Below are 19,024 nucleotides of genomic sequence, written 5' to 3'. Positions count from 1 at the left end.
TAATAAATAGTGTATAATAAGTTCCAACATCTTATATTAAAACAGGACTTTCAAAAAACTAGAAAAATAGTAAAACCATGCATTCGCGATGAACTTACTTTGTCCAAGAGTATACGGTTTTCCCACAAGTTGTCGCACGTTCTTTGTCAACCAATTTGAGGCTTTCAACATACGTTTCCATGTCAACTCTGCAGCAACCAAATCCAAATCTCAAAAAATTTGTAACCTTTGTTTGAGTGTTATAAACTTTTGACCCATTTTGGGAGTATGCCAGTATATCACCATTAATGATTGGTTGGAAAACTGTCATCCCATAAATCCCTTTCAGTTTAAAAAGTGCAGACCAAGATTCAGTATTACCATACTCTTTCATCACCCGAATCCAACTATAACGTTTTTCCAAAAACTGGTCATAAACTGGAGAAACCACTGCTAGACAACCATTTATGGTGGTTACCTGCTCGACTTTCCAAGATTCAGGCAACCAAATGTAACCAAAAACATGACTGCTCAAATTGAATGTCAGTATAAACGTAGTCCAGCGTGTTGTTGAATAACCACTATCCACCCAATGCAATATTCCTTTGAAAAAACATGCATTCTTCGTTGAATAAGAATTAGAAAGCCGAGCAAACGGTGGAGGGATCGCACTCCACGAGTCTGTTTTCAAGGAGTAAATAAATGCACTACTCGTGTTGTAAGATACAGCCACAATGTTGTAATCATCAGTGATCGGGTCAAAACCAAATCCTAATGCTACCTTGGAAAAGTTTGTTTTCGAAGGAGAAAGACGTGGAACGATTAGTTTGCGCCTGACTGAAAAGTTCCATAAAGTTATACTTGTATTATTGCGCAAACACAGAATTCCATTACAAGAACCAATAACCAAACCCCTCAACGGATATAGATAATAGGGGAATTCAACTCCCGGTATGCCGACAAACCCAGAATCTGGGTCTAACGGCAAATGGTCCCGCGAGTGTAATGTATAGATGTCTCTATACTCGTGTATTTTACCACCAATTACGTGTCTGATGATGACTTTTGGAGGGTTTTTAGAGCATCGGAGGCGGTGAAGGTGGAGGAATTCGGGGCTAAGAAGACGAGCGTGCCAGTATTTGGAGAGTGAACGGAACCGGATGATGGATTTGGGTGGTAATCTTTCAAAGATTTCAACCATCAAATCATTACAAACATCATTCGACATCGTGTGCTGGCAACTAATTCACAAAACGCAGAATTATAATTAATCAATGGTTTAGGTTGTAGATTGAGTCTGTTATGAATATATAGACTGATCACGTAAACAATTACAACTAGGAAACTCCAATTTGAATTAGAAAAATAATCTTCTCCTAATTTAAAACCAAATAACATAAAATATTAATAAATTTTAAAATTATATAGATGTATAATCGTTTTCTAAATTATGCTAAGAAGAATTATCTACCAAGAGTTTTATTGACAACTCTAAAACAACATATAATATATGTTTAAGTACTTTATTGAAGAGGTAGGTCCCAGCAGAGACCAGTTGGTCCCGCAAGACTCACCTTGAACAGGGACGTCTGCGCAAAGGCCATCTGCTCCCGCAGGACCCACCATGCTCATAGAATCTTACGCGCAGTACGCAAGCTGTACAGGCAGGGAAAGCCTCCCAATGGTGAAGTACCCCGCCTGTTCCCGCAGTTGCGGATACAAGCCATCAGGGAAGGCTACCCGCAGACAGCAGGGCTACACGCACAAGGCAATAGCTACTTCAGTAGTCACATGAAGGAATGAGCAAGGCGGGAACAATCCCGCCAAAATGAGCCAGTCCGTATGATTCTGAAAGATCTTTTGTACTATACCTACCAAGGTATGGATAGGACAGACAATCTGACCAGAACAACCCATGAGCCAATCACAGGGTGACAGCTCACCGACAACAGTACGAGGAGAAGCACCCTCTAGTACTTTGTCACTATTAGCCGCTGCCTACTCACCAACTCTTACTGAGGGGCGTGCGTAGCCTACAGTTGATAGAATAGTGTTACTGTTGGCCGTAACCTATTCACCAACCAGCATGGCCTGCGTATAATCCACAGTAGGTGGGACGTGCATAATCTACAGTTGGTGGAATAGTGCAGCCGACTTTGTTACTGTTGGCCGTAACCTATCCACCAACCAGTATGGCCTATGCATAATCCACTGTTGGTAGAACAGGAATACTATTCAGCCGGCTGTACCTTCTAGGAAACCTACCTTCGGCTATAAATACTCCAACATCTTGGAATGGTAAGATCATCTGATATCTCAATCTTATCTAGCAATCTCTTAATATACTCTTATATTCAGAGCAACCTAGTCTGATTCTCACACCGGAGGGTGGTCACAAGGAGGAACCCCCCCTTCTCAGTGACGAGCTTACGGTGTCTGTTTTGCAGGTCTCCTGAAGAACAACCGTCTCTGTTGGACCTCATTCTCGTGGGAAACATTACTTAACCCCCAGATTGTCTATAATCTGTCCAGGGTTCACTTAGTGTTTCTTCATTGGCGCCATCCGTGCATAAAAGCTAGAACTATTTTAGTTTTTTCACAATTTCTGAAGAAATGGTTAACGTTACTCCGGTCCAAAGGCCAGTAACCGACCAAGAAACCCCGGTAACGACCCCAGCAACTGGGGGGAACACCGGCGGTTATACAATCCTTACGAACACTACCCCGACTACCCAAGCCGGGGCAAGTGCAGTAAATATTCCACTGGGGTTCACCGATACCCAGCTGAAAAAACGAACGAGGGTCCCTCGCCAAACACTAGATCAAGTGAAGGCGTGGGCCGAAGCACGGCAAAGAGAATTCCAAGCCGAATTGGATGAACGCTTGCGTTCAGCTCAACAGGCTGACGAATTCGGCAGTACTCGCCAACACCTCAATATGAGCAGTGACTGCGAGTACTCAGACGAGTTGGAGTCCGATACCGACGCAAACCCTCGCCATAAGGCGAAAGGGAAGCGTAAGGAAACGGACGTCCAACCAAAAAGGAATTTTGGGGAAGCTTTTAGACCAATCGCGGAGAGAAACCCGCGTGACTTCTCCAAAACCTTTAGACCAACTGCTACAAATGCAGGAAAGTCAAAATTCGCAAGGGACATTGCGGAAGCAATCGCCCCGAGAAGTGCCAAACAGATGTCCAACATTGGCACTTATGATGGTCTATCCGACCCAGACGACCATTTGAACAGGTTCATTGCGGGGGCTACCGTCAGCAACTGGACGGAACCCACGTGGTGCTACATGTTCCAGATGACTCTGGTCGGAGCGGCCAGGGCATGGTTCGATTGTTTACCGATCCACCACATATATGACTGGGCGGACTTTCAGAACAAGTTCAGCCAGCACTTCAGCCAACAGAGGAAGTACACTGAAGAGCAGTGGACGATCCTCAACTGCGTGAGAGAGGAGGATGAATCTTTACTAGACTTCATCACTCGCTTCAACTCCAAAAAGCTAAGTCTCGGCAACATAAGTGAGGATCTGGTTCGCGCCGCCTTCATCCAAGGCGCCGAATACCCAGAACTTATCCGCACATTGACGGGTAAGGATGGCATGCCATCAACATGGGATGCCATCATCACGGCGGCAAAGCGCTTTGCCGAGACGGAAAAGCAACTGGGAAGGGATCTTCCCCAGAGTACACACCTCTACACGCAGAGGACAAGAGAGAACAATGTCCGGATCGCCCGGCAGAACAAAAAGAGGAGGCTAGGTATTTGGCAGTCAAGGGCAAACTTTGACACCTCATCCAGCTCTCGCCCTCTTGTTGGCGGAAGAGACAACACACACCCTTCAAACCGAAAACACCGGTGGACGCCACTCACGAAGAGCGTCACGGAGATATTTGCCACGGAAAAATTGCCATGGCCAAAAGCCCCATTGATCCGGCAGAAACCTAATGCGGATCAAAGCAAATCCTGTGATTTCCACGGGACAAAGGGTCATGGTACTGAAGAGTGCACATCCTTGAAGGATATTGTTGAGACATTTGTCAAGGATGGAAGACTTGCACATCTCGTGGCATCAATCAGGAAGGGAGGAAGGAATGACAACCGGTACAGAGGTAACGGACGAAAGCCCGTCGACATCAGCATCAACATGGTTCATGGCAAGGTCAGAGGAAGAAAAAGACGAGTGACAGAACCATGCGCGTGGAAGGAAGCTGAGGTGCGCTTCCCGCGAGTGCCAGGAGGCCCCAGCAAAGAAGGCCCCATCGTCATCAGAAGCCAGCTGGGGCATTACATCACTTCCCGCACTCTTGCTGACAACGGCGCTTCGTCGACAGTGATGTACAGGCAGTTCTTTGATAAGCTGGATGATGAAGACAAAGAACGCTTGGAAACGGTCTACGCTTCAATGGAAGGGTTTGACGGCAGTACAGAAACCCCCCTGGGTATCCTATCTTTCCCCGTTACTCTTACCGATGGGAATCATTCACGCACAGAAGACGTGGATTTTGTCGTGATGAAAAAGCCACACCACACGTACGACATCCTATTCGGAAGAGACGGGATGGCAAGATTCAACGCCGTGGTATCTTCAGTCCACGGCATGATGGGATGGCCAACAGCTGAGGGTGTAGCGATAATCATTGGCATTCCCCAGGTATGCATCGCATCTGTCTCATCTAAACCCAAACCGAAAAAGGCTAAATCAACCATCACAGAACCGGAAAAATGGGCCTTCAATGGCAAATACCCCGACCAGGCCGTTACCATTGGACCAACAATCGTTGATCCCACCCGCACCCTACTCAAACGCTTACTGCAGAAAAACGCTGATATCTTTGCGTGGGCACCAGCTGACATGACTGGTGTACCCCGAAGTAAGGCGGAGCATAAGCTCAAGTGCGATCCGGCTGTTACGCCAGTCGTACAAAAGCGCAGAGTAATGGGGCCTGAACAAACTAACGCGTGTAGAACCCAAGTCAAGGAACTCTTTGACGCGGGCATCGTACGCGTTAGTAGATATCAAACATGGGTTGCAAATCCCGTAATGGTACCGAAGAATGACAAACAATGGCGCATGTGCATAGATTTCAAAGATTTGAACAAAGCATGCCCCAAAGATTGTTATCCGTTACCAGAAATTGATCTTAAGGTGGATTCGTTGGCACCATTTCGCCTTAAATGCTTCTTGGATGCGTATAAGGGGTACCATCAAATCCACATGGCCGTAGATGACCAGGACAAAACCGCATTTCGGACGCCCGATGGTACATTTTGTTATAAAATGATGCCATTCGGACTTAAGAATGCAGGATCCACGTACCAACGACTGATGGACAAAGAGTTTCATGCCCAAATCGGGAGAAACTTGGAAGTCTATATGGATGATTTGGTCATCAAAAGCCCCGAGCCAGAAGCGATGTTGAAAGACATTGAAGAAACTTTCAACACGCTCAGAAAGATAAACATGAAGCTCAACCCGAGCAAGTGTTCATTTGGGATGGAAGAAGGGAAGTTCTTGGGAGTCATTGTTACTAAAGATGGCTTCAGAGCGAACCCTGAAAAGGTCGAAGCCATTATTAAAATGGAATCACCTACCACCATCAAACAGGCTCAGACACTGAACGGACGACTAGTCGCACTTAATCGCTTTTTGGCAAACCATGCGGATAAGTCGTTTCCTTTCGTGTCAACATTGAGAAACTGCTTAAAGAAAACGCACTTCCGCTGGACACCAGAAGCGGAAGCAGCTTTTCAGGAGATTCGGTCACGCCTGATCGAACTCCCAACACTTACAGCACCACAAGCGGGAGAGGAGTTAATCCTATACCTTTCCGCAACAGATAGAGCAACCGGGGCAGTCCTGCTAATAGAACGAAAAGGCATCCAGATGCCAATCTATTATGTTAGCCGTGTACTAACAGACGTAGAAACCCGGTACTCTACCCTCGAAAAATTGGTCTTAGCACTTATACACGCTTCACGCAGGTTAAGACGATATTTCCAGGGCCACCCAATCACCATTCTCACCAACTTCAAACTCTCAAACGTTCTAGGCAAACCCGAATTATCGGGACGTCTAGCCAAATGGGCAATTGAATTGGGAGAATATGCAATTAAATACAAGCCAAGACCAGCCATAAAAGGCCAGGTCCAGGCCGATTTTATTGCAGAAGTCCCCGCTTCGCGGGAGAAAGAGTGCCAGGAGGAGGCTCAACCCTCCCCAGCACAGGACATCAATGATGTCTGGCGACTCTACACTGATGGAGCAGCCAGTAACGAGGGTTCAGGCGCAGGGTTAAAATTAACCAACCCAGCAGGCCAAGAATATACTTACGCTATTCGGTTGGATTTTCCAAGTACGAATAACGAAGCCGAATATGAAGCATTCTTGGCCGGATTGAGAATTGCGCGTAAGATGGGAGTGAAAAACTTGGAAGCCCACGTGGATTCCATGCTGGTGGCCAACCAAATAAATGGGACGTACACGGCTGTAAACGACACAATGGCCCTGTACCTCGCCCAGGCAAAAACCCTTATGCGTGATTTTAATGATTGTAAAGTCATACACGTCAAGCGCAGCGAAAACAAATCTGCGGATGCGTTAAGCAAGCTTGCATCACTAGCCTTCACCCATTTGGGAAAGGACATCCGCATTGAACTCCTCGAAGCACCATCAGTCCCGCACAAGGAAATTTGTGTCATCCAAACCGGTACAGAAACGTGGATGACACCAATAATAAATTACCTTGCAGCAGGAACACTACCAGAGTCAAAAACACAGGCAAGAAAACTACGCTGTAAAGCACTGAATTATCAACTCGTCAATGACATCCTTTACAGACGTAACTTTCTTGGCCCACTCTTAAGATGCGTGGACAACCAAGATGCTGACTACCTTCTAAGGGAAGTACACGAAGGCATCTGTGGAGTACACGCAGGTCCCCGCGCTGTTGTAGCCAAGCTAAACAACGCGGGATACTTTTGGCCGGGGATGCATACGGATGCACTGGCATACATCAGAAAATGCAGGTCTTGCCAGCTTTACGCACCCAACACGCACCGCCCGAAGAATGAACTGGTTCCAGTCACTTCTTCATGGCCATTTCAGAAGTGGGCCATCGATGTGACAGGCCCATTTCCTACAGCAGCAGGAAATGTTCAGTTCCTAGTGGTAGCCATCGACTACTTCACCAAGTGGATAGAAGCAAAACCTTTAGCCCAAACAACCGCGAAACATATCAAATAATTTATTTGGGAATTTATTATTTGTCGTTTTGGACTTCCACAGAATTTGGTGAGCGATAACGGCACCAACTTTGCTGACAAGAAGCTACAACAGTGGCTAAAAGAACTTCAAATCACCCACACCTTTACCTCAGTGGCACACCCGCAAGGTAATGGTGAGGTGGAAAGAGCAAATAAGAGCATCGTCGAAGGCATCAAGAAGAGACTATCGGAACACAGATCCGGCTGGGTGGACGAGCTTCCGCACGTCCTTTGGGCAAACAGAACGCTGAAGAAGGCCAGTACGGGAGAAACCCCGTTCAGCCTCACTTATGGCACTGAAGCCATGGTCCCGGTCGAAATTGGTCTACCCTCACCAAGGGTCTTGATTCAGCCAGAAGACAATGATGCGGAAAGACGGTTGGATCTTATGCTAACCGAGGAACGCAGAAACTTAGCCGCAGTGCGTGAAGAGAACTACAAACGACAAATGCAAAAGTACTACAACACGCGGGTAAAACTCTGCAACTTCAAGATAGGAGACTACATACTGCGTAACAACGAGGCTTCAAACCAAGAGCGCCCGGGAAAGCTGGCCCCGGTTTGGGAAGGGCCATACATTATCAAAGAAGTCCTGGGAAAGGGCGCATACCGGCTCGAAAGGCTCGATGGCACTCCCATCCCAAGAACATGGAATGGAGCTCAATTACGCAAATGTTATATGTAGATCAATTCCAAAACTTGTAAAGAAAAGGCCTAGAGCCACTTCTAATGGAAATGATTCTCCTTTCATAATGTGTTTACCTTTATACTTATGAACTTCCCACTGATACCGGTATTCACCGCGTAAACGGGAAGAAGTAAGTCGTTACGTGTGGAAGGCGGAAAAAACCCGCATAAACACAACGTTAATAAGGGAAACCTACACGCAGGTATGATGTAAGTAAAGTTTAGCCATCCTTGTAAGTGCAAGTGACGGTCTTACCCGCACAATCACGAACAAGGAAGCAAAACTTCAACCTATCATCTACCACGTTCAAAGGTTATCCTAAAAAAAAAAAAAAAAAAAAAAAAAAAAAAAAAAAATAAGGAAAACCTACACGCAGGTCAGATATGGGTAAAGTTTAGCCATCCTACTAAGTGCAAGTGACGGTCATACCCGCACAATCACGAAGGAGGAAGCAAAACTTCACACCGATTATCTACCACGTTCAAAGGTTAACTTATCCTCAAAGATGAGGAAAACCTACACGCAGGTCAGATATGGGTAAAGTTTAGCCATCCTACTAAGTGCAAGTGACGGTCATACCCGCACAATCACGAAGGAGGAAGCAAAACTTCACACCTATCTACCACGTTCAAAGGTTAACTTATCCTAAACACTTGGGAAAATTGCTAATTTAAACTAAAGAATGCAAGTCATATAAAGTTTATAAAGCAAGGAATCCAATGAATCAAGCGGTCTTAGCCGCACAAAGATTTACATTTCATAAATATTCGTTACAAGAATGGCTGGGTGACTACCCGCCTACAAGAAAATCTATACAAACTAAATCTATCCTAGCAGCGGGAAGGGATCTTCAGGATCAGGCTTCAGGGCCACTTCCACTTGGACCAGCGCCGTCAGTAGAGCGTGGCTGTTCAAGGAAAGCCTTAAGGATAGGCAGCCCATCATCAGCAGCAGCAATTTCATTCACCTTCTCCACCACAGGATGCGGGAAGGCGGCGTATTGATTTACTGCTTGGTCATATATGGCTTCGGTATCTACATTATACAAAGGGAAGTTGGATGGCGGGACGCCTTTCTCAACAAACCCTAGACCAAGCAGGAAGCCGACCCGTTCCCCATCCTCGTGAGAAGCGTTGAGGGCTGCGCTCATTGCATCGTCGTAAGATGTCTTTGAGAAGACCCGATGCACAACCTACATAAGAAAATATACAAGTGTCAACACCCTATTTACAAAGAAAAGCGTGAAGACATGAAGATAGACATACCTGAGACAACGCTTCTCGAAGAAGCCATTCCTTGGCAACCAGAGCTTCTTTAAGGGCGGCTTGAGCTTGGGTGCAGGCGCGTTCGGCTTCGCTTTTGTTAAGGTTGGCAAGTAGCACTTCCTTTGCGGCAGCCTCTTCGACGCCCTTAAGCTTACGCACGGTATGGTCAAGCACGCCCCTCTGGTCCAAGATCTCATGGAGCTTCTTGGCATCTTCCATCGCCAAGGCATCATGAGCACGTTGGAGAGCCTCTAATTTGGCCTTGAGCTCCTCGTTCTCCATGCGTAAAGGCTCAGCAACGGCTTCAGCCTTGGTGGCCCTCTCGGTCGCGTTCCTCGCAGTCTCCTTAGCTAGCCGAAGCTGTTCGTTAACAGCTTGGGCAGCCTTGGAGCGGGCCTCGAGTCGCGCTTGAACCTCAACCTCGAGGGCCTTGAAGGCCTTCTCCTTCTCCGTAGCAGCTGCGGACAGCTTTTGGTTCTCCTCCCGAAGAGCCCGCGCTTGAGATACTTCTTTGGCGCGAGCTGCTTTCAACTTGTCGTTTTCACGACAAAGCAGCTCGACGCGCGGCTGCATCCGGGCTTGGAGAACCCGAAGCTCGTTGGTTAGCCTACCCTCCTGGTAGCTAGCCATGGCTTCCCCCAACGCACCATGGGGAGCAGCGTGGCGAGCCCATTCCACGCACTCCACAGGGGTACGAAGGGTTGTTCCTCGGCGTATGTTCCATCGCGGAACATACACTTCATTGGAATCCGACACTGCAGAAAACAAAAAGAAGTTAGGAAAAGATGATAAAATATATATAGAAAAAAGGGGCCAAAAGAACCCTACGCACCTGTAGGGTCAATTACAGGCCGATAGCCGCCGAACCCATCACCTGAACCCAATGGAAATCCGTCCAAGAGGTCAGGCAGATGGAAAGGTGGCGGAAAGATGCGAGAAGCCCCACGCGTACCTGAGGGACCGGCCGTCGGTGCCGATGACGGGGGCATGGTAGCAGCCGCCGTGGTCGCCGCCGCGGTCGCTGCCGCAGAATCCGCGGCAAAAGTAACCGCCGGCTCTGTGAAGGATGCTGTAAAAATCGCACTCACAGCCGGCGGTGACGTCATCTCGGCTGGAACAGTCGGCTCAAAATGAGCAACTGAACCAGCGGAAGCAGGCGCAGGCGCCTGGGTCGACGCCTCAGGTAGGCTGACCAAGCCTACCGTCATTGGCGGAGAGGTAGTACTCGGCCCCTCACCCTGGAATGCGCCAACATCCACGCCTGCGTAAAGAAGAAAAGTGTTAAAAGACTTGGATTAAACTACGAAGATAAAAGCTAAGAGAGTTGTACTTACGGGTTTTCTTGAGCTTGAACGTACGGCGGGGACGAACCCGATGGAGCCGGTCTCTTGATGCCGGTCACCGTCGTCGTCATTGGTTCTCCGGAGGTAACAGTCGTAGCCTCCGGAACAGTGGTCTTCTCACCACCGGGGTTCCCCGCCACCTCTTCACTATCTGACTCAGTGTCAGATAGGAGCACTGGATCGGTTGTGGAGGCCGCCTTCTCCTTCCCTTTCCCGCCGGCAGCCCTCTTCTTCCGCACTAACGGAGGACCATCTGCGGATTCCTCAGAAGAAGACAGGATGTAAGGAATTCCAGCAGCGGGTACAGCACTGAGGGGTGGAGGAGAGAATAACGCCTTACCTGGCCGCCGGTGGCTCAGGATCTCGTGGCCCAGCGGATAGACCTCCACAAACCGATCCGCTGTTTGCTCCAGGATGGGCAACTCGTTCTCGTCAAGAGCACGAGTACCCACCCGCACAGGATCGTCAGCTTCCCGCGGGTACAGGAGTGACTCCAAATTGTTCCCCTCTGAAAGAAAAGAAACAGTTAGAAGACAAACTCATATCAGCAAGAAAGACAAGACATACCATAAGGAGTAGAGTTCAAACCGTATTCGAGAAGGATGGGAACCTGAGACGCCTCCTTCCATACCCGGCTCATCCCCAGCATCACCATCCCGGACTCCGCAAACCGGTAAACCGGAGATTGGACCCGGGATATCTTCGCAAACCATTCCGCCTCCTGGTAGTTGGTGGCGTGGTGGCTTGGAATTGCCTGGCCATTTTTAAACTTCATGGCAATGGGGATGGCGCGGGCAGAAATGTAGAAGAACTCCCGCTTCCACGATCGGAGACTGCGCTCGGTCGCGCAAATCTTCAAACCCTTGATCCGGGTTGTCAGGGTGTACCACCCCTGGATGCACCTCCAAGTATAGAAGGTCATCAGGCGGTCCACATAGGGCTCAATGCCCAGAATCCGGCACACCCACTCAAAATGGCGAATCTTGGCGATCGCCATGGGGTGCAACTCGGTCAGATGAACACCGTGCCTCTCAAGGACACGGTAAACAAACTTTGTCAATGGGAACCTAAGATTCCCATAGACAAAGAATGCTGCATAAACCCCGATCTTGCCTCTGGGGGCATCGTACACGGTCTGATGGGGTTCAGGAAACTCAGGCTCGAAAGGATCGAGCATGAACTTCCTAACAACATACCGGTACTGATCGCCGGGCAGAGCACACTGGCACTCACCAGCAGTACTCCTGTCATCGGTGGTAGACTCGAGATCATGTGAAGACATCTTGCAGAAAGAAAGCGATTTCGGGAAAATGCTTGCCTGAAAAGGGGAGTATTTGCCGGAAATCGCTAAGAAGAAGAAGAGAAGGGTGAAGGTGTGAATTACAAAGGACCCTCTCCCCCTTTATATACTAATCGCAATTAATGCGGTGAATTTAATGCGGAGGAGAGAGAAATCGAGGGTGCAATGAAACTATGACGCGTGGCAAAAAGCAAGCTGGCAACAGCTGTCAAAAGGACGCGTGCCAGTAATTTCGCGGCCACGCGCCTGAAAAATCGCGCCCACGCGCCTGAAAAAGCGTCTGGAATGACCATGTACTGTCACGTCACCATAACTTCCTGCACGTCCTGACACAGTCAGAAGAAACCGTCGCACGACGTTTCAGATGTTTGGACTGTTCTTATCCTCACCAACCTTTCGAATTTCAAAATTCAAAATTCAAAAAGATTCAAAAGTAAGCGGAAAAATACCCCTTACCTTGGCAACCAAGTAACCATAAGACGGATGCGGGTACAGTGTTAAGGCAAAACCCTTCACATACCTAGCACCCGCAAGGAATTGAAGCCAAGAATACCCCGGCAACAAAGTAACTATAAGACAGGTGCGGGTACAGTGTTAAGGCAAAACCCTTCACATACCTAGCACCCGCAGGGAATTGACGCCAGGGGTACCTTGAAAGTAAAGTAACCGTAAGACGAGTGCGGGTACAGTGTTAAGGCAAAACCCTTCACATACCTAGCGCTCCGCAGGGATTGAAACCAAGAAGGATCTTCTGGGCAATGCTTGCGGAAACGGAAATAACATCCCCGCATAGCGGGAACGTCGAGAACTACATTGTTTGAGGCTCCAGGATGGAATTGGTGGTTTAAACATAATTGATCACTATGTTCAAAACCACTAAAACCTCAAGGAGAATCCACACAAGTGAGACTCAACGCTCCTGACTTGCGAGAAGGTTACATACCTACCCGCATCATACCCAAAGATCAAGCAAAAAAATCGGGAATTTTTGCAAGTGACATTAGGAAACCCGCGGGAAGAATCCCCACGGAGAACCTTAAAACTAAAAACCCTTTTCAAAACCCCTTGCTTAAAGTCCAAAAGTTCACCTAACTTTATTAAACATTCATGAGAAGAACATTGGACTGGGGGGACTTGAAGAGGTAGGTCCCAGCAGAGACCAGTTGGTCCCGCAAGACTCACCTTGAACAGGGACGTCTGCGCAAAGGCCATCTGCTCCCGCAGGACCCACCATGCTCATAGAATCTTACGCGCAGTACGCAAGCTGTACACGTAGGGAAAGCCTCCCAATGGTGAAGTACCCCGCCTGTTCCCGCAGTTGCGGATACAAGCCATCAGGGAAGGCTACCCGCAGACAGCAGGGCTACACGCACAAGGCAATAGCTACTTCAGTAGTCACATGAAGGAATGAGCAAGGCGGGAACAATCCCGCCAAAATGAGCCAGTCCGTATGATTCTGAAAGATCTTTTGTACTATACCTACCAAGGTATGGATAGGACAGACAATCTGACCAGAACAACCCATGAGCCAATCACAGGGTGACAGCTCACCGACAACAGTACGAGGAGAAGCACCCTCTAGTACTTTGTCACTATTAGCCGCTGCCTACTCACCAACTCTTACTGAGGGGCGTGCGTAGCCTACAGTTGGTAGAATAGTGTTACTGTTGGCCGTAACCTATTCACCAACCAGCATGGCCTGCGTATAATCCACAGTAGGTGGGACGTGCATAATCTACAGTTGGTGGAATAGTGCAGCCGACTTTGTTACTGTTGGCCGTAACCTATCCACCAACTAGTATGGCCTATGCATAATCCACTGTTGGTAGAACAGGAATACTATTCAGCCGGCTGTACCTTCTAGGAAACCTACCTTCGGCTATAAATACTCCAACATCTTGGAATGGTAAGATCATCTGATATCTCAATCTTATCTAGCAATCTCTTAATATACTCTTATATTCAGAGCAACCTAGTCTGATTCTCACGCCGGAGGGTGGTCACAAGGAGGAACCCCCCCTTCTCAGTGACGAGCTTACGGTGTCTGTTTTGCAGGTCTCCTGAAGAACAACCGTCTCTGTTGGACCTCATTCTCGTGGGAAACATTACTTAACCCCCAGATTGTCTATAATCTGTCCAGGGTTCACTTAGTGTTTCTTCATTTATGATGCATAATATAAAAGTAAGATAAACATGAGTAGTTGGAGGATTAACCAGTGTTTCTCCCGGCGCAACGGTAAAACACAAGCGTTAATATGGCAAGTCGATGGAAATTCGTTCGGTTTTAGTTATGTGCGTTATTATATCGGAACTAAGACAAAAATAAAACCAAAAAAAATTATAAAAATTGGGGTGGACCAATGGTGTGGCGTAGGTGGGTAAAACTCGATCATTTGTAAAATCCGACCGTTATCGATCCCGGGCGTTGAGGCGGTTGAGTCTTTGCGAATTCAATCAATTTTCGTTACAGTACTGGAACTAAAACAAAACGCGGCGAGTCTATGCGAATTCGGTTGGTTTTCGTCACATTCGGCACGGTACCGTAACTAAAACAAAATAATAAAAAAAGAACAAAAACAAAATTCACATCCGATAAGTTTTCATTACGTTCATACAACCGAACCTAACACAAAACAAAAACAAAAAAGAAACAGAAAAAAAAAGAAGAAAACTACCAATATGGTGCAGCAAAGTGGCACAATCGGGGATCTGCGGCACAAAACTTGTTAGTTATATTATATAACTAGATTTTCTAACCGGCGCGTAGTTGACAAAACCCTTGCATTGAAACCCGGGCATTGGTAAAATCCGAGCATTACGACGATGAATTGACACGAATTTAGTCAATACCAACTTAAGGTATCATAATTAAAACAAAAGGGTCGGTAAAACTCGGGCGTTGCGGTGGTGAGTCGGTAAAACCTGAGCGTTGTTGGTCTCGGGATTTGTGGTGGTAAATCGACACAAATTTAATTTGTTTCAATTATTCACGTTGCGATACTGAAACTACGAAACAAAATAAAATTACAAAAAAAAAAACTTTGTCCAATATCAAACCGACACTTGGACCAATAAAATGATAGCATCACCAAACATTCAAATTATAATATTAGATAATAATTCCAACTATTTTCAATAATTTTATTCATGCTATGCAGCACCATTTTACTCTATCGGGTTTAACTCACATTTTGTATATAACAAACGTTCATATATCAATGAGGTGCTAATTATATTGTATACAATCTGACGTCACTATACGAGTTGTATGACAGACCAAAAATGGTCATACGAGCTGTTTGACTTTGTCAATAGCAGTCACCTTTGTGTCATAATAATACATCATACTAAGTACGTATGATTTGTTAGAATCCCGTATGGCCATTTTTTGCTTGTCATATGACTAATATGACCATACGTCTGGTCAGTGTTGTGTGGATAGTGCGTTGTATTGGTGTTTTCTTAACTTGCCTTAGAAAAATGGCTTTTGAGAATCAGTTGTTTTATATCACATTCTAAGTTTGATCACTTAATTGCTTCGATAGTTTTTGATAAAAAAAAACAAACATCACCGGACATTGTGTGTGGTAACTAATTCACAAAACGCAAACAAACGTAGACGAAGAAAACAAAAATTAATATCTGGCAGAATTAGTGAATGGTTTGGTTTAGTTGTAGATTGAGTCTGTTATATGAATATACTCAACTCGCATAAACGATTACAACTAGAAAAATTATATTTATTAAAAGGATAATCCTCTCCTAATTTAAAACAAAATAACATAAGATATCAATAAATTAAACATAAAATATTAATAAATTATAAAATTATACGGATAATCCTTTCTTAAATTATTAAGAATTATCTACCAGAGTTTTATAGAAATTTATTGAAAATTTTAAAACAATATAACATGTTTTAAGTATAATTTGATGCGTAATAGGACAATGGGTTGAGTTATTCTAAAAAGTGTAACACAAATAAAATAAGAAGGAAAATAAGTCATAATTGATTGTCACGTGTCAAGTGGGGACCAAATGAGAAAGGACATAAAGGAAAAAACACATATTTTTTCTAGTCACATCTCAATTCCTCTCATTATTTCAAAACATTTATAACTTTTTCATACGACATTTTTTTAAAAATAAAGTTTACCATTATAACAAGCGTTTTTTTATCTTTAAAATTAGTATGACTTGTTTTATATAAAAAAAACATTACGTTATTGTGTCTTTATGTTTGTTATTGTGTCTTATGTTTATGATTGTGTCTCTCTATTTATCATTGTGTCTTTATGCTCATCATTGTGTTTTTCCCCAAAAGTGATGAAATATGAAAATTATAATAGTGAAATAACACCGTTATGTAATTCTAGTATATAAATACGTACAATGATAAAATAACAACGTTATATAATACATAAAACACAATTATGAATGCATATTACATAATAACATACAACGTAAAACATAATGGTGAACACATATTACACAATGATCTAAAACGTAAAACATAATGGTGAATACACAATGACCTAAATATAATACACAATGAACGTAATATACAATGACTAAAACACAATGATGAATAGAAAGACATACTAACGAGCAAGAGACAAAATAATGAGCATAAAGACACAATAACATGTTTTAAATTTTATTTTTAATATGTGTAACAATTGAAAAATACAATGACAATAACTTATAACACAACGTAGAAAACCCAATTAAAAAAACATAATGACCAACTAATAACACAATATATAAAAGCCCACTATTTTTTATTTCTCTTTTCATCAATATGGTATTAAAGATAAAAAAAGCTCTTTTTATTAAGGTGAATTTTGTTTATAAAAAGATTGTCGTATGAAAATGTTATAGACATGTGCCTTGTATGTGAAGAGATAAAGTCAACGAATATGGAATATTCCATATAAATCCTTTCCATCACCTTTTTTTCTCAATTTTTTTTGTTATTAATAAACATTGCAAGATAGTAATTACATCGAAACAGAAGGCAAGCGAACAACAAACTGCTTTGCTACCCCCTTTTGAATTGATCACAATCATTCAAATATAAGATCAATGGACTATATTAATTCTCGCACTTCTCATTTTTTTGTTTATTTTGTATTTTAACCCAGCCCGTAGGACAATAGGCCAACTAGAAGGATGGTATGCAATAATTTTGTATTATGGTTCTTCAATTTAACCAAGAAAATAGAAAGGATTTAGATTAGTAATGAGAGACGAAGACGAGACTTAATTCATATCATTTTCATCATAATTATAAATTAATAAACAACGTTCTTTGCCTATTTATAGGTTTAACAATTAAAAGTAAAAGGTAAACGAACCACTAACCCACTATCCTAATTAAACTATACTATCGCTTGAAACACCCAAAAACGTTTATTGGACTAGAAACTTGTTCAAAACTGAATTACAATAAACTCTACACAATTTATATACAACAAACCTAAACATGCTTGTATCTAACTAGGAGATCTAAACTATAGGTAAATTAGTTAAAATTATAAAATAAACCTACCATCAAACCGGCATGTGTAAGGAAGTACTAGGATTTAGGATCCATGTATATTCTTTAAATAGCCCGTGTCTTGCATGCCAAGTTACTTGGCTTGCACTCCAAATCATTAATTAGAAATTGCCAACATGTACACTATATGACGTCATCATACGGACCGTATGACAAATGATAAACGGTCGTATGGGTATATGACGTTGTCATGAGTAGCGTGCATCGTCACATCTTCACTTTTGTTCAATATAACACATTACATGACTTAGTATAGTTTGAACAGACACTAACTAATACGACTTGTTATACGACCCTCTATGATCATTTTTCACATGTCATGCAAATACATATGCCCAAAATGACACTTAGTTCTATCATCGTTTATTAAACTAAAACCAATTAGAAAGTGGATAATACACTTCTTGAAACCCAGAAAAGACGAACGGCTAAAACTCGACCTACATAACTTGTGGTGTGGTGTGGAATGCGATTGTGAAAATCTGGAAAATCAGCCCTCTATTTATAGGCAAGAATTGTGTCATTATTAATGCTCTTTTAGGACACCAGGGTAGATATCTAGACACTATGTGTGACCTATACAACTCGCATAGGTCTATACGGGTCGTATAGGGACAACTTTTGTCAGGGATGCCCCTTTGCATGTGTTTGTGTTTTTGTACCTTGTATAAGCACAATTCCATTTATTTATTAAATTTTGTGTTTTTTTCATTAAACGTCTAATAAATTAAAAACGGGATCTTATAAAATAATTTAAACACAAATTCAAAAAAAAAAAGTTGTGCCTATACGCCTTTACATTACAGACCTGTACGACTCGTATAAGCCTACTTGCAAATTAAAAGCAAGATCTTATAAAATAATTTAAACAAAAATTCAAAAAAATAAAAAAAAAAACTTGTGCCTATATGCCTTGTATAGGCCTTTACAGACCTATAAGACTCGTATAAGCCTACTTGCATAGGCTTATATGACCGGTATAGATTGCAAAAAGCTTCGAGCATGAACTTTTCATATAAATGTCGGGCACACCATGTCTATACGGCTTGTATAGACGTATACGATTCGTATATACAGACACCATAGGGGTGGTACCTGTATCTATCTAACTACCTTTTTATATATTCTATGTGCCTGACTAGACCAACATTCTTTCTGTTTTTAGTGATTTTATAGTTAGCCATAGAGGAGAGCAAAAACTTTAGAGACAAGAACATGACATTGGTGTTGGTCCAAACAAATTTAAAATAAAGCACCAAAAACAAAAAGAGAAGTTAACCGGAACCGAAACCCAAGTATCTGCAGGCGTATGAGCTAAGCAAGCTTTATTTTTATTTATTTCTCAGAAGTTTAACATATTTTTTAAGCCATGTATATTTCTAATGCCCTAAATCTTTCTTTGTAGCAACAGGGTTTAATTCTTGTTTCAGCTTCTTCACTTAGCAACCATAATAAATAGTGTAAAATTTAGTTCAACGTCTTATTTTAAAACATGACTTTCAAAAAACTAGAAAAATAGTAAAACCATACATTCACGATGAACTTATTTTGTCTAAGAGCATACGGTTTTCCCACAAGTTATTGCCCGTTCTTTGTCAACCAGTTTGAGGCTTTC

The 19,024-nt window shown here is 43.7% G+C and overlaps 1 protein-coding gene across 1 annotated transcript; it reads right to left on the bottom strand.

Moving 5' to 3' along the window:
• Nucleotides 1–94: 94 nt before the first annotated feature.
• LOC143534449 (F-box/kelch-repeat protein At3g06240-like) lies at nt 95–1,207 on the bottom strand. Its single transcript, XM_077028934.1, has one exon. The coding sequence runs from the start codon at nt 1,205–1,207 to the stop codon at nt 95–97; it is 1,113 nt and encodes a 370-aa protein (XP_076885049.1).
• Between the last annotated feature and the right edge of the window lie 17,817 nt (nt 1,208–19,024).

Source organism: Bidens hawaiensis, unplaced genomic scaffold, assembly GCF_021521415.1.
Source record: "Bidens hawaiensis isolate Kalapana, Puna unplaced genomic scaffold, B.hawaiensis_p1.1 tig00010168_1, whole genome shotgun sequence".
NCBI classification, from domain to species: Eukaryota; Viridiplantae; Streptophyta; class Magnoliopsida; order Asterales; family Asteraceae; genus Bidens; species Bidens hawaiensis.
Note: the sequence above shows the minus strand (reverse complement) of the source record. Positions and strands in the feature narration are given on the sequence as shown.

Coding starts and splice junctions, on each gene's coding strand:
- LOC143534449 (XM_077028934.1), bottom strand. CDS start 1,207: ATGTCGAATGATGTTTGTAATGATTTGATGGTTGAAATCTTTGAAAGA.